At 41.9% G+C, this 16,766-nt stretch overlaps 1 protein-coding gene across 3 annotated transcripts in view; it reads left to right on the top strand.

Annotated features, from left to right (window-relative positions):
- Positions 1–6,606: 6,606 nt before the first annotated feature.
- si:dkey-230p4.1 (trichohyalin) overlaps positions 6,607–16,766 on the top strand; it is a 31,243-nt gene continuing 21,083 nt past the window's right edge. For 2 of the 3 annotated variants that reach the window (XM_036575360.1, XM_036575352.1), the window contains exons 1-10: positions 6,607–6,752; positions 8,301–8,454; positions 8,730–8,861; positions 9,289–9,366; positions 9,602–9,672; positions 10,129–10,294; positions 10,741–10,847; positions 13,343–13,537; positions 14,947–15,139; positions 16,327–16,458. In XM_036575360.1, the coding sequence (XP_036431253.1) occupies positions 8,314–8,454; positions 8,730–8,861; positions 9,289–9,366; positions 9,602–9,672; positions 10,129–10,294; positions 10,741–10,847; positions 13,343–13,537; positions 14,947–15,139; positions 16,327–16,458 (1,215 nt within the window). In that variant the 5' untranslated portion in view covers positions 6,607–6,752; positions 8,301–8,313. Of the gene's footprint in view, positions 6,753–8,300; positions 8,455–8,729; positions 8,862–9,288; positions 9,367–9,601; positions 9,690–10,128; positions 10,295–10,740; positions 10,848–13,342; positions 13,538–14,946; positions 15,140–16,326; positions 16,459–16,766 lie in introns of those variants that run through there. The other variant, XM_036575365.1, reaches the window with a different exon arrangement.

Genomic DNA, 16,766 nt, shown 5'->3' with positions numbered 1-16,766 from the left:
TCAATCTAATGATTTTAATCGTTCTCTAAAACACTGATAAAAAACTGTTTGCAGAACTCAACTGACAAAATCCTGATAGTAAATATCTGTGGGCAGAGCTTTTAAGGAGAGTTTTAGCCTAGACTGACTTTTGACTGATGCAAAATACAGGACCATCAGTGCAGAATGTAAATAAAAATAGAATGCAATGATGTGTAAATCATGTAAACCATATTTAAGGAAAATACTACAAAGATATCAAACATATCAAATGTTCAAACTGAGAAATTTTATTGTTTTTTGAAAAATATGTGCACATTTTGAATTTGATGCCAACAACACGTTCCAAAAAAGTTGGGACGGGGGCCTGTTTACCACTGAGTTTCATCACCTCTTCTTTAACAACACTCTGTAAGTGTTTGGGAACTGAGGAGACACTGCTGTAGTTTTGAAATGTTTTCCCATTTTTGCTTAACATAGGATTTCAGCTGCTCATCAGTTCAGGATCTCTGTTGTCATATTTTTCATTTCATGATGCCCTAAATGTTATCAGTGGTGACAGGTCTGGACTGCAGACAGGTCAGTTTAGCAACCGGACATTTTTAATATGGAGCAATGCTGCTGTAATACATGCAGAATGTGGTTTTACATTGTCTTGCTGAAATAATCCAGGCCTTCCCTGAAAAAGACGTCGTCTGGATGGCAGCATATGTTGCCAAAACATGTATATATCATTCAGCATTAATGGTGCCTTCACAGATGTGCACGTCACCCATGCTATGTGCACTAATGCCCCCCTATACCATCATGAATACTGGCTTTTGAACTGTGCACTGATAACAAGCTGAGTGGTCTTTAGCCCGGAGGACACAGTGTCCATGATTTCCAAAAAGAATTTAAAATGTTGATTCGTCGGACCACAGGACACTTTTCCACTTCACCTCAGTCCATTTTAAATGAGCTCAGGCCCAGAGAAGGTGGCAGCATTTCTGGATCCTGTTTATATTTGGTTTCCTCTTTGTGTTTTACAGTTTTAACTTGCATTTGTGGATGCAGTGATGAACTGTTTTCACAGACAGTGGTTTTCAGAAGTGCTTCTGAGCCCATGCAGTGATTTCCACTAAAGAATAATGTCTGTTTTTAATGCAGTGCTGCCTGAGGGCCCAAAGATCTCGGCCAGCTAATACTGGTTTTTAGCCTTGTCCCTCACATACAGAGATTTCTCCAGATTCTCTGAATCTTTTAATGATATTATGTACTGTAGATGATGAAAAGCATAGGTTCTTTGCTATTTTATGTTGAGAATCGTTATTCTTGAATTGTTGCACTATTTGATGGTGCAGTCTTTCACAGAGTGGTGAACCCCTCCTCATCTTTACTTCTGAAAGACTCCGCCTCTCTGAGATGCTGTTTTTATACTCATTTTACTGACCTGTTGCCAATTAACCACCAGGTGTTTTTTTTAGCATTACACAACTTTACCAGCCTTTTGTTGCTCCCGTCCCAACTTTTTTGGAACGTGTTGTTGGCATCAAATTCAAAATGGGCAAATATTTTTCAAAAAACAATAAAATTTCTCAGTTTCAACATTTGATTTATTGTCTTTGTACTATTTTCAATGAATGAAATGTGAAATGTTTTTTTGGAAATTCTGTTGTAATCAGCCAATCATGTGGCAGCAATGCAGTGTATAAAATCATGCAGATATGGGCAGCATCTTCAAGTAATGTTCACATCAACCATCAGAATGAGGGGGAAATGTGATCTCAGTGACTGTGGCAGATTGTTGATGGGCTGGTTTGAGTGTTTCTGTAACTGCTGACCTCCTGGATTTTCACACACAGCATATCTACAGTTACTCAGAATGGAGCAATAAAGAAAAAACATCCAGTGAGCGGCAGCTCTGTGGACAGAGACACCTTGTTAATGAGAGAGGTCAGTGGAGAATGGCCAGACTCGTTCGAGCTGACAGAAAGGCTACAGATAACCACTCTGTACAGCTGTGGTGAGAAAAGCATCTCGCAATACACAACACATCCAGCCTTGAGGAGGATGGGCTACAACAGCAGAAGACCACGTTGGGTTCCCCTTCTGTCAGCCGAGAACAGAAAGCTGAGGCTGTAGTGGACACAGGCACACCAACACTGGACAGCTGAACACTAGATAAATGTAGCATGAGCTGATGAATCTGGATATCTGCTGAGGCTCACAGATGGTAGGGTCAGAATTTCGCACCTGCAGCATGAATCCATGGACCCAACCTGCCTTGTGTCAGCAGTCCAGGCTGGTGGATGTGGTGTAATGGGGTGGGCATGTTTTCTCGGCCCCTTAATACCAATCAATCATCGCTTGAATGCCGCAGTCTGTTCGAGTAACACTGCTGTCCATGTTCATCCCTTCATCTCCACAATATACCATCTTCTAACAGCTACTTCCAGCATGACAACGAGCTAAAGTCATCTCAAACTGGCTTCATGAACGTGCCAGTGAGTTCAGTGTTCTTTAGTGGGCTTCCTGGATCTGAATCCAGCGGAACTCCTTTGGGATGTGGTAGAACAGGAGATTCACAGCATGAAAGTGTAGCTGAGAAATCTGCAGGAACTGCATGATGCGATCAGGTCAACATGGACCAGAACCTCAAATGAATGTTTGCAACATCTTATGGAATCCATGCCATGAGGAACTGAGGCTGTATTGAGAGCAGAGGGAGGCCTGACTCAGTATTAGTATAGTGTTCCTGATGAAGAGCTCAGTGAGTGTCTATCAGTCTTAAAGACACAGTAACAGAAACAGCCTGTTTAGACGTAACGAATGAAGAGAGGTTGGAAAGAAATCATGTAGAAATTAATTATAACTATTTTAGTACATAAAATATCACAGACATTATAAGTAGAGCTCAGAAAAATGCAGAGTCTGTTCATAAACATAATTACATATTCTTCAGAACACTCACTGATTATTATGTAACTCATCCACTAAAAGTTTCAGATATATGACTGTTAAATTAGACACATTAACGCTGCTCAGCACTAATTAACCTTCAGCAAAAGCTGCATGTTATACAGTGATGCCACACAGACATATTGTACAGTGTGCAGTTATATTGTACTGTGATTTTCAGTGATGTTATTCAGTTATGTTATACAGTTTTGTTCAGTGATGCTAAACAGTGATATTGTACAGTAATGTTAAGTGATGTTATACAATGATATTAGTAAGTCAGTAAATTTTATCTATATAGCGCATTTCAAACCAAAGTGCTTTACAATAAAACACAAAAAGGATATCGCATACATTCACACAGCAGTGTACAGACCTCAGTCTACAGTTCAACATATTATACAGTGAAGGTCAGTGTTGTTATACAGTGTAGTTCAGTGATGTTATAGGTATGTTATAGTAATGTAGATGATGTACAGTGATGTTATGCAGTAATTTTATACAGTCATGTTGTGCAATGATGTATAGTGATGTGCAGTTGTGCTGTGCAGTGTTGTTGTACCATGTTGTTGTGCAGTGATATTATACAGTGGTGCTGTACAATGTTGTTGTACAGTGTTGTGCAGTGATATTGTACAGTGTTGTTGTAAAGTGATATTGTACAGTGACATTGCACACTGATGACCTACAGAAATTAACTGTCCAGTGATGTTGTGCAGTGATGTGCAGTGACGTTGTGCAGTGATACGCAGTAATGTTGTGCAGTGATATTGTACGGTGTTGTTGTACAGTGACGTTTTACAGTGATGTTTTACAGTGACGTTGCACACTGATGACCTACAGAAATTAACTCTACAGTAAAGTCCAGCAGGGCGAGTCTGTTTCAGTGAGTACTCTTGCGCTGGAAGGTCATCCTGGTGGACAGTCGAGAGCGTCCTCGGCGCCTTCGTTTGCGTCGGATTCGCGCCGTAACTTTCTGCTTCTCGCTGTCCAGAGTCAGCAGACTGCGCAGGAAGTTAAAGGACAGGTAGAGCGACAGGTAGGTGAGGAACAGGTAACACGACCACAGGATCAACATCTCCCACAACAAATAAACAGCTTTAAATAAATAAATAACACCTGCTTTTACCCAGACATCATAGATACACGGATACAATGGCTAAAAACAAACTAACAAAAAACAACCAAATATTTAAATGAATTAAATTCACAAGGGCAGTGGACTTTTTCCCCAAACACCATGGTTAAACAAACAAACAAACAAATAAATAATAACATTCACATAAGCTGTGATTTTTTTACCTGGGCATGAACAAACAAACAAACAGGCCAATGATAAGTCAAACTGACAAAGCACTTTTACCATGGCTGAATAAATAAATACACAAACAAACAAATCACACGGATAGCACACTTTCTACCCAGACACCGTGGATGGATAAATAAATAAGTGAATGAACGAATAAATGAATAAATAAATCACACCGGCGTGTCCTTTTCTCCTGGACGTGGAGCCAAAATCTGATCCAGATCTTCAGTCGATTAAACTCTGCTCTCAGGATTATTCTCCCTGAGTTAAACCAGTTACAGAGAACCACAGCTCAGAACCTCAGAATGCCAGGCTGTCAGAGTCCTGTATAGAACATCGTCTCTGACCCCTGTGGAGGTGATGAACTCCTCTCTCTCTCAGCGTTACTCTCACTGTCTTTATTCACTGTCCTCTAAACCTCAACACGCTGTCATAAGCAGCTTAAACCAGATTAGACCGACCCCACAACACGTCATTACCTACAGTCATCAGTGTAACAGCACCTGGAGAACACACTCATAACACTGATACATGTTAATATTAATGATTTACATTAAACTCTAACCCCAATCCCTTTGAAACACTCCCTAACCCCTAACCCTCTAACACTTTTGCAGAACACTATTATAGTGAACAGAAATGGTCTCCCAATCACTGTACCCTACACTGGAGCACAATAGAACACTATTATAGTGAACAGAAATAATCTCCTAATGACCATTCCCTACACTGGAGCACTATAGCACACTATTATAGAGAACTGGAAAGAATTTCAAATCAATCATTACATAATATTAACGGTATAAACTGTTGTGATATTACAGGAATGTGATCTATCATCAGTAATGTTCAAGGAGTTTCATTAAACACAAAAATTGAATAAAGTGAAAGTAAAACGGGCAGTTTTTAAGTGTGTTCGTTGTTATTCCGGTGTGAGTGAAAGGATGCTGTGTTTCATGATGGAAGATAAGATAAGATAAGATAAGATAAGATAATCCTTTATTAATCCCACAACGGGGAAATTTGCGGTGTTACAGCAGCACAGAAGACAGAGCAGCAGGAAATATACAAACAATATTTAAATAGAATAAACAATAAAAGTATAAAGATATATATGTATATGCACAAAGATTACAAGAAAAATATACAAAGTATTAAATTTAAATTTAAAAATGTAGAAATGTATGTATTGTACTGAGTATTGCACAGTGAATAAAATAGCAAATAAATAAACAGTAATAAATGGAGAAATATTGCACTTGACATAATTGCACATAATGGTGGTAAACATGTTGACAGTGATCCGCAGTGAATATACTACGCATGGTGGATTGAGATATTGCACACAGTAAAGTGCTGTGGCAGTGATGTTGAGAGTTCTTGCACATGGAAAGTAATTGTAAACTACTGTCTACTGAGTGCTGTGACTGTTATAGAGTCTGACAGCGGCTGGGAGGAAGGACCTGCGGTATCTCTCCTTCACGCACCGCGGGTGCCGCAGCCGGGCACTGAAGGAGCTGCTCAGTGCTGTCAGAGAGCGGTGCATGGGGTGGGACAGGTTCTTCAGCATGTTTGTTAGCTTAGTCCTCATTCTCCTGTCCCCCACCACCTCCACTGGGTCAAGAGGACATCCCAGGACAGAGCTGGACTTCCTGATGATCTTATTCAGTCTCTTCCTGTCAGCAATGGAGATGCTGCTGCCCCAGCACACCACTCCATAAAAAATGGCTGATGCCACCACAGCGTCGAAGAAGGTCCTGAGAAGTGCCCCCTGCACGCCAAAGGACCTGAGTCTCCTCAGGAGATGTAGCCTGCTCTGGCCTTTCCTGTAGAGGGCAGCTGTGTTGTCAGTCCAGTCCAGCTTGTTGTTGAGGTGAACACCCAGGTACTTATAGGACTTCACAATCTCAATGTCCATTCCCTGGATGTTCACAGGCACCGGAGGAGAATGTTTGGACTTGCGGAAGTCCACCACCAGCTCCTTGGTTTTTCCTGCGTTGATCTGCAGGCAGTTCCTCTGGCACCATTCCACAAAGTCCTGCGTCAGTTCTCTGTACTCCCTGTCATCTCCGTCTGTGATGAGGCCGACGATAGCAGAGTCGTCAGAGAACTTTTGCAAGTGAGTACTGAGCTGTGATATAATCATTTTATAATCATTTTATAATCATTTTATAATTATTTTATCTGTGAAAAATTAATGCGAATAGTTAAACACTGAATCAAACTGTTTACAGTAGAAACAGAAACTGGTATAAAGGTGGAAATAAACAAACACGGGGCAGTGTGATGGGCGCGTGTCCGCCTCCGTCCAGCAGGCGGCGCCGGCGCTTTTCTGATCCGCGCAGAGAGACTTCCCGCGCTGTTCTTTCACAATAAGAGTCCCACAACAGCTCTACTTCCACAGTTTGAACAGAGCGGTGATGGATTAATGAGCCGCTATCGGGCGGATCAATAAACGGGCTGATCAATAAACAGCGGATGGGTTTGATCAGGTCTACAGAGCGGAGTCTGCGGGCTGAGTGAGGTAAACACTGTAAACCCGCGCAGCGAGCTGCGCCAGACTGTCTGCGAACTAGCGGAGATGCTAATGTTTATGTTTTTATTATTATTATTGCTGTAATTATTTAATTCATATACATCCCAGTATTACCAGTATAAACTGTCTCTGAAGTCCAGTGAACCTGTATCGGCTCAACTCAACTCGGTTCAGCTTCTTGTACTAATTTTCCCGTTCCACCTTAAATGGTCCTCCTTAAATAGTGCAGCAGTTGCATAAAAAGTTACAGACAGTAACCGCTGCACCGTTTAAGGTGGAACGGGCGAATTCGAATAGGAAGCCAAACTTCAGCCTCGTCTGAGTTTCTTCTCTGTTCTTTTCAGTAATATTACAGTCTTTAATACAATAAATAGATTCAGTATTAAATAATAAATAAAAAATCAGGTCCTGTAGTTTACTGTCCGAGACCTTCCTCCAGAGTTCTAGATCACTCTGAAACAGCACCACAGGAACATTATACAGAGGAGAGATGGTTATAGATGATTACAGATGATTATAGAGGTGTTATACAGCATTGTGGACATTGTGGTTGCTAAGGAGTTGCTAAGTTTTCGAAAGCGTCCAAGGTGGTTGCTGGGGTGTTTCTTTGTGGTTGCTATGGTATCTCTGCTGTGGTGTCCCAGATTGTTGTTAGTGTTACTGTGGCATCTCTGGTAGTTGTCAGGGTGTTTCTTTGTGGTTGCTGTGGTATCTCTGGTAGTTGTCAGGGTGTTTCTTTGTGGTTGCTGTGGTATCTGGTAGTTGTCAGGGTGTTTCTTTGTGGTTGCTGTGGTATCTGGTAGTTGTCAGGGTGTTTCTTTGTGGTTGCTGTGGTATCTGGTAGTTGTCAGGGTGTTTCTTTGTGGTTGCTATGGTATCTGGTAGTTGTCAGGGTGTTTCTTTGTGGTTGCTGTGGTATCTGGTAGTTGTCAGGGTGTTTCTTTGTGGTTGCTGTGGTATCTGGTAGCTGTCAGGGTGTTTCTTTGTGGTTGCTGTGGTATCTGGTAGTTGTCAGGGTGTTTCTTTGTGGTTGCTGTGGTATCTGGTAGTTGTCAGGGTGTTTCTTTATGGTTGCTGTGGTATCTCTGGTAGTTGTCAGGGTGTTTCTTTGTGGTTACTATTGTGTTTCTTTTTGGTTGCTATGGTATCTCTGGTATCTCTAGTTGCTATGGTGTTGGAGTTGGTTGCTAGGGCATTGTTAGGTTGTCACTACTGTACTGTTTGCTATGGTGTTCCAGGTGGTTGCTAGGGTTTTGCTTGAGATGCCAGAATGTAACTGCTGCACCTTTTAAGGTGGAATGGAAAAACCAGTTCCACCTCATCAGTGCCTCTATGGTAGATGCTGAATGTTGTAAGAGGTTCCACTGCTGCTCTATAAGTCACTCAGTAATTAAGTAGTTTCAGAGCTGCTGCTTTGGTTCTTCTGCTCAGGTAGTGTTTTGGGGAGGTTCTTTAACTGCAGTCAGTGTCTCCTCCTCTCATTAAAGACAGCACTGAAACAGATTAATAACCACTGATTTGTTTTTTATTTATCAGCTGATGGTTTGAAATGGAGTCTGAGTTGCCGATTGGCTGGGAGGAGGAGCGTACAGAGCTGAGGGTGGAGTTATCCCGGCTGGAGGAGGAGCTTGCAGAGAGCCGGGCGGAGAGGGAGGAGCTTCAGTCCCGTACGCAGGCGCTGACTGAGCGGGTGAGGAGATACAGCCGTTGTAGTGCTGATATTCAATATACGATACATAATATATCTTTAAAGCGATAGTTCAACAGGAAAATGAATGGGTCACAGTACAAATCAGAACAGAGCTCATTTACATATAACTTAATATGTCTTAAAGGCACAAAGGCTATCATTTCTATTGCTTATTATTCTTTATTATTGTCTTATTGTTATTATTATTGTTATTATTGTTGTTGTTGTTGTTGTTGTTGCTATTGCTGTTATTATTTTTAATGTTGTGTCTGTAGCTGTCTCGGACTGTGGACCCGTCAGTGTCTGTGCTGATGGACGGTGATCAGAGGGAGTGGAGGAGGAGAGTGAGAGAGGGGCGAGAGAGAGAAGCTCGACAGGCTCTGCTCATCCACAAACTCCAGAACAAGGTAACCATAGTAACACTGTATATAATAACACTGTATATAATAACACTGTATATAATAACACTGTATACAATAATGCTGTATATGATAACACTATACAGTAATGCCATATATAATAACACTATACAGTAACACTGTATATAACGCTGTATACAGTAACACTGCATATAATAACACTGTATACTGTAACACTATAATAACACTGTATACAGACACACTGTATATAATAATACTGTACATAACACTGTATATAATAACACTGTACAGTAATGCTGTATATAATAACACTGTATACAGTAACACTATAAACTCTCCAATACAGCAGTGACTGTACTGAGACACCTTTAACAGGGTCTGTCTGTGACCTGTCTGTGACCTGTCTGTGCTGTCCGTCTGTCTGATCAGTCTGATCAGTCTGATCTGTGTGCAGGTGTTGGAGTACAGAGCGCGCTGTGAGCGCCTGGAGCAGCAGGTTCAGTCAGAGGAGAGAGAGCGCAGGGCGAGAGAGGTACAGTATAACACTGATGTAAAGACTGACACAGAAACCTGTTTAAACCAGGCCAAATAAACCTGCCTCACTTCCTCAATACGAGAACTTTGTTCTTTGGACAGATAAAAAACTGATGGATGCTTTTATAAAACCGATCACAGTCAGTTATTCAGGGTGTTTTTCCATTTTTTGGAGTAGCCCACCCGTTAAATCTGCGCTATATTTCAGCATGTCTGCTGTTGTGGTTTTACAGAGAGCACTGCGGGATGAGCACAGTGACACTCTGGAGAGCGCCCTCATCAGGCTGGAGGAGGAACAGCAGAGGTGAGCATGGCCACATGGTGAGCAGGTAGATCCCATTGTTTTGAAGTAAATGTGTCCCAAAGTCTGGAAATCAATGTGGAACATTAAGAATCATCATATTTTCTGCAGTTCAGCACTTTTTAGTGTTTAATGATAAATATGATGATTTTCTGTGTGAACAGCTGTTCAAAGCTGTGTTTGCTGGTCTGTGCTGAGTTTCTGAGCTCAAAATGAGCCAAAATCGTCAATGAAACAGTCACTACTGAACATTTGGTACAGTTTGGTAGAGTTATGATTGATTAGAAATGATCAATCTTTAGTTTTAATAAAATAATCGTAAGGTTTAGAGTCACTCAGAGCAAAAGGGTTTTAGTCTAAAGTCTAAGTTCAGTTAAAAGTCCTCTGAACCAGGTCAGCAGATTATCTGTATCTCAGTCATCACTACTGAAATGTGTGTAATCGGTGTTGTGTGTTCAGGAGTGTAGCGCTGGTGGAGGTGAACGCTTTACTGCGCTCTCAGCTCAGCCAATCAGCAGAGGCCAACCAAACTCTGCAGGATGACCTCAAGAAGCTGACAGCTGATTGGTCTAAGGCAGTGGAAGAGGCGGGGCAAAGAGAGATTGACTGGCACAAAGAGAAAGAGGTACAGAGCAGCTGAGTATGATATTATACTGATAATCTGAAGTTTAGAACGCCTCACATTCATTCAACACCTGCATTTTCTCACTGTTACGTATGAATTAATTAAGAAAAGCTAAACCAGTAGGAAAAATGCCTACAGCAGTGTGGCCCCGCCCATTCAGCCTACAACAGTGTGACCCCACCCATTCACCCTACAGCAGCCCCGCCCGTTAAGCTACAGCAGTTTATGATGGTGTGATGATGTGGTGGGTAGATGGTGTGATGTGATGGTGTGATGATGTGATGGGTAGATGGTGTGACGTGATGGTGTGATGATGTGATGGGTAGATGGTGTGATGTGATGGTGTGATGATGTGATGGGTAGATGGTGTGGTGGTGATTTGTCGAGATGGTGTGATAATGCGATGTTGTGATGATGTGATGGAGTGATGTTTCTGTGTGTTCCAGGCTCTGGTTGGTTGTGTATCTGCAGAGCGCTCCAGGCTGATGATGTTGTGGGGTAGAGCCGTGTCTCTGAGGCGACAGTGCCACGCTGTGAAAACAGCCACCGACAAGTGAGGAATTCTAGACTGTTTATAATCAATACAAACAGTGTATAAGTGCGTAAACTGATCTCAGATCTGCAGATTCGGACCTTCTGAACTCCTTCAGTAAAACACAGAAAAGGTGGAGAGACTCTTTCAGTTATTCTGCTTCTAAACTGTGGAGCTCAGTTCAGCTTTTATTAGCCAGTCGAGCTCAGAGCTCACTTTTAATAAACATCTGAAAACGCAGCTCTTTAACTCAGAGCTTCAGTAAAACTCTACGACTCTTTAACTCGGAGCTTCATTAAACTCTACGACTCTTTAACTCAGAGCTTCATTAAACTCTACGACTCTTTAACTCGGAGCTTCATTAAACTCTACGACTCTTTAACTCGGAGCTTCATTAAACTCTACGACTCTTTAACTCGGAGCTTCATTAAACTCTACGACTCTTTAACTCAGAGCTTCATTAAACTCTACGACTCTTTAACTCAGAGCTTCAGTAAAACTCTACGACTCTTTAACTCAGAGCTTCATTAAACTCTACGGCTCTTTAACTCAGAGCTTCATTAAACTCTACGGCTCTTTAACTCAGAGCTTCATTAAACTCTACGGCTCTTTAACTCAGAGCTTCATTAAACTCTACGGCTCTTTAACTCAGAGCTTCATTAAACTCTACGACTCTTTAACTCAGAGCTTCATTAAACTCTACGACTCTTTAACTCAGAGCTTCATTAAACTCTACGACTCTTTAACTCAGAGCTTCATTAAACTCTACGACTCTTTAACTCAGAGCTTCATTAAACTCTACGACTCTTTAACTCAGAGCTTCAGTAAAACTCTACGGCTCTTTAACTCAGAGCTTCATTAAACTCTACGACTCTTTAACTCAGAGCTTCAGTAAAACTCTACGACTCTTTAACTCAGAGCTTCAGTAAAACTCTACGACTCTTTAACTCAGAGCTTCATTAAACTCTACGGCTCTTTAACTCAGAGCTTCATTAAACTCTACGGCTCTTTAACTCAGAGCTTCATTAAACTCTACGACTCTTTAACTCAGAGCTTCATTAAACTCTACGACTCTTTAACTCAGAGCTTCATTAAACTCTACGGCTCTTTAACTCAGAGCTTCATTAAACTCTACGACTCTTTAACTCAGAGCTTCATTAAACTCTACGACTCTTTAACTCAGAGCTTCATTAAACTCTACGACTCTTTAACTCAGAGCTTCATTAAACTCTACGACTCTTTAACTCGGAGCTTCATTAAACTCTACGACTCTTTAACTCAGAGCTTCAGTAAAACTCTACGGCTCTTTAACTCGGAGCTTCATTAAACTCTACGACTCTTTAACTCAGAGCTTCATTAAAACTCTACGACTCTTTAACTCAGAGCTTCATTAAACTCTACGACTCTTTAACTCAGAGCTTCATTAAACTCTACGGCTCTTTAACTCAGAGCTTCATTAAACTCTACGGCTCTTTAACTCAGAGCTTCATTAAACTCTACGGCTCTTTAACTCAGAGCTTCATTAAACTCTACGACTCTTTAACTCAGAGCTTCAGTAAAACTCTACGACTCTTTAACTCAGAGCTTCAGTAAAACTCTACGACTCTTTAACTCAGAGCTTCATTAAACTCTACGACTCTTTAACTCAGAGCTTCATTAAACTCTACGACTCTTTAACTCAGAGCTTCAGTAAAACTCTACGACTCTTTAACTCAGAGCTTCAGTAAAACTCTACGACTCTTTAACTCGGAGCTTCATTAAAACTCTACGACTCTTTAACTCGGAGCTTCATTAAACTCTACGACTCTTTAACTCGGAGCTTCATTAAACTCTACGACTCTTTAACTCAGAGCTTCATTAAACTCTACGGCTCTTTAACTCAGAGCTTCATTAAAACTCTACGACTCTTTAACTCGGAGCTTCATTAAAACTCTACGACTCTTTAACTCAGAGCTTCATTAAACTCTACGACTCTTTAACTCAGAGCTTCAGTAAAACTCTACGACTCTTTAACTCGGAGCTTCAGTAAAACTCTACGGCTCTTTAACTCAGAGCTTCAGTAAAACTCTACGACTCTTTAACTCAGAGCTTCGGTAAAACTCTACGACTCTTTAACTCAGAGCTTCAGTAAAACTCTACGACTCTTTAACTCAGAGCTTCGGTAAAACTCTACGTGTTTACCTCTTTAGTCTGATCTGTGTTTTTGCCATATGATTTTAGATCATTACTCATAGTTTCTCTTGTGACTGTTAAGCCTTATCTCTGGCCTGTAAAGCACTCTGAGCTGCCAGCAGTATGGAAACCCCTCTGTAAATACAGATTATTATTAGTATTGAATGACATAATTAACTCCACCCTGTGCAGCAGGTTTAATGATGTGATTAAGGGGTTTATGATGTGTAAACTGAATGTATATCAGAATGACAGTAATAGCTCTAAATCTCTGAGGGTAACAGTCCAGTGATGGTTTGTATTGGACGTTAGTAAATCTGGGATTGGTTGTTTGTGCTGTGCAGGGACTTGTGGGAGTTGAGGGCGGAGTTTTCTCGTCTGTCATCGTCGTTCTTCTCTCTGTGTGTTCCTCCGACCCTGTCTCGTCCTGCTCCACTGTTCTCCTCCACGGGGCCCATGACTCTGGAGGAATTGGACCACGAGACGTCCAGCACTGACCAGGACGTCCAGGAAGATCACACACAGGAGCTGAGGAACAGGTCAGTGGGTCCACGTCATATTTATCCATCAGCAAAGAGCTTTTTTCATTAAAAATAATAAAAATAAACCATGTCTCGGAAAAACTGATATTCCTCACTTTTTAAAATAAGAGACTTTAATGTGGTATAAAAACATGGTTAAAGGTTTAAATCTTCCCGTTCGCTCCACAGTACAGCAGTTTAGCCCCGCCCATTCAGCTATAGCAGTTTAGCTCCACCATTCAGCTACAGCAGTTTAGCTCCACCCATTCAGCTACAGCAGTTTAGCTCCACCCATTCAGCTACAGCAGTTTAGCTCCACCCATTCAGCTACAGCAGTTTAGCTCCACCATTCAGCTACAGCAGTTTAGCTCCACCATTCAGCTACAGCAGTTTAGCTCCACCATTCAGCTACAGCAGTTTAGCTCCACCATTCAGCTACAGCAGTTTAGCCCCACCCATTCAGCTACAGCAGTTTAGCCCCACCCATTCAGCTACAGCAGTTTAGCCCCACCATTCAGTCTACAGCACTTTAGCTCCGCCCATTCAGCTACAGCAGTTTAGCCCCACCATTCAGTCTACAGCACTTTAGCTCCGCCCATTCAGCTACAGCAGTCTCTTCTCGTTTGCCTGTGATCGAGCTCTGAGAATTGCACTTTATTGCCCATTCAGCAAAGAACTCTTGTTGACTGAGGCCCAATAAAGGACAGGCAATCAGAATAGAGCTCATTTACATATATCAGACCTTAATTATGGTTCTAAACTTGACTCATGTTCATAAGCCCTAATTGTTAACAGTTTTTATCTGAGATCTAGTGGCATGTTCCTTTTATTTAGAGTTTCTCAGTTAACTAAACTAAATATCCAGCTAGGCTAACTCAGCAACGGTTTTGTACCTGATGCTGAAGCTTTAATCTCAATGCTCTAAAAGGGGCGTGTCAGGTTTGTCAGTAATGTTATTTAAAATATTAATGAATATGAATAAAATTTGAATAAGAACAAAAATGAATTTTTGATGAGATAGCCAGTGCTGGCTAACTGTACATACTGTCCCACTGGTGTGTTCTGTTGTGAGTGAATGGCTAGACTTTTTCTCACTCACCATCTGTAGCATAGAAGACTGCAGCATAGAAAACACAGCGCCACCTAGTGCACTGAAGTAGAAACTGTTTAAAGTCTTTGCTCTTATTATCAGGCTGAGGAACAGAACAGGACAACCAGTATGCTGACTTACCAGTATTCAGAAAATAACTGAAAACAAGAATTCAGACTGTTAGGACGTTAGCTTTTAGCAAACACTGAAGAGAAAAATACACAGAAAACAGAAACGAGTGAATCAGCTCTGCTGTGTTTGATGAAGAGAAGCTGTTTCTGTGATGGTGTTACTGAGTATTTTAATATGTTTAGAGGTGATTATTGCTGTTTTTCAGGATTGATGAGTTAACAGTGACAGTAAAAGCTCTGGAGAGCGAGAGACACAGGCAGGAGGAGGAGAGAGAGAGGAGACAGAGGGATGAAGAGGAGGAGAGAAAGAGGAGGAGGAGCGATGAGGAGGAGGAGAGAGAGAAACACAGAGAGACGGAGAGAAACCTGGAATCAGTCCAGCAGGCCGTCAGAAAGCTGGTGAGTTACTGAGGTCCAGCAGAACTGAGTCCAGTCCAGTGTGTGTGTGTGTGTGTGTGATGGGGTGTGTGAGTGTGTGTGTGTGTGTGTGTGTGTGTGTGTGTGTGTGTGTGTGATGGGGTGTGTGATGGGGTGTGTGTGATGGTGTGTGTGTGTGTGTGTGATGGGGTGTGTGAGTGTGTGTGTGTGTGTGATGGGGTGTGTGAGTGTGTGTGTGTGTGTGTGTGTGTGTGTGATGGGGTGTGTGATGGGGTGTGTGTGATGGTGTGTGTGTGTGTGTGTGTGTGATGGGGTGTGATGGTGTGTTTATTGGACTCCAGAAGTGTTTAGGTGACTCTGAGTTGCTGCACTGAAGTATCTGCCGTCTGTTCGTGTCCCTGTGTCTATGTCTGTCCCTGTGTCTGTGTCTGTCCCTGTGTCTGTGTCTGTCCCTGTGTCTGTCCCTGTGTCTGTGTCTGTGTCTGTGTCTGTGTCTGTCCCTGTCCCTGTGTCTGTGTCTGTGTCTGTCCCTGTGTCTGTGTCTGTGTCTGTGTCTGTGTCTGTGTCACTAATACAGGCTACGTATCTCCTAATTTCTGCGGTTTATGAATGTTTGTGTATCAGTTTTGACACATATGAACATGAAAAATGCGTAAAAGCAAATATGCTGCGGCCAAAAAACACATTCTGTGATGTCTTCACTCGTATCAGTAAAGCCATGTGTCGTCAATAGTGAGTGATATTATTGGGCAACCAATGTGGCTCTAGTGTGTTAATGTAATGGAGTCCACATAAGTCCATTAGAAATACTGAACTCTGATGGCGTAGACATGCCGTTAGCACCGTGCTAATTGGTAGAGTATAAGCTTTAATTACTGTTAGCTACATTAGCCTACACTCTTAAAAGGTTCTTAAAGGGTTCTTTAGTAAGGACAGTGGTTCTATATAGAACCATGAACACGCAAATCATTTGTATGATAAAATGGTTCTCTGCACTGTGCAAATGGTTCTTTGTGTGTTCATGGTTCTATAAAGAACCATTGTCTCCACTAAGGACCCCTTAAAGAACCGTCTTTTTAAGGATGTACGTTTGGGGTGGGGGAGGGGAAACTGGGGGGATGTGATGTCTTTTTATTTTATCGCTTTAATGACGCAGTTGAATGTTCTTACTGGTGTTCATGTTCTCCGGGTTCCTCTGGCATGTCCAGTACAGGGTGCTCGGTTCTCAGAAGATGGATGGACAGTCCAGTGTGAGTGACCTGTCTGACGGTCTGCCTGCTCTGCTGACCATCATCGCTCGGGCTGAGAGTGCCCTCCAGTGCAAACACCAGGAACTGCAGGTGTGTCCACCAAACATGCATTAGCAGACTTTAATTAGATGAGTTCTAATGTAAAAAATCGATTTATAACTGGCAGCTTAAAGGCTTTTACTGTGTTAGATATACACTGAAAGATTTTAGAACATGAAGAAGACTGAGGTCCTGACAGCAGGATAGACGCTGACTTTACCACGGATGGAGAGGATGTGGAGATGCTGGACAGCTTTGGCCTGAGGATCAGTGATTAGCATCAGAGGATCCAGAACTCAAGAAATACAGCACAGATCAGCTCTGAGAGGAACAAGGATCAAGGAGCCTGAAAGGATCTT

Source organism: Colossoma macropomum, unplaced genomic scaffold, assembly GCF_904425465.1.
Source record: "Colossoma macropomum unplaced genomic scaffold, Colossoma_macropomum, whole genome shotgun sequence".
In the NCBI taxonomy this organism is placed as follows: Eukaryota; Metazoa; Chordata; class Actinopteri; order Characiformes; family Serrasalmidae; genus Colossoma; species Colossoma macropomum.
This window is presented reverse-complemented; position numbering and strand designations above follow the sequence as displayed.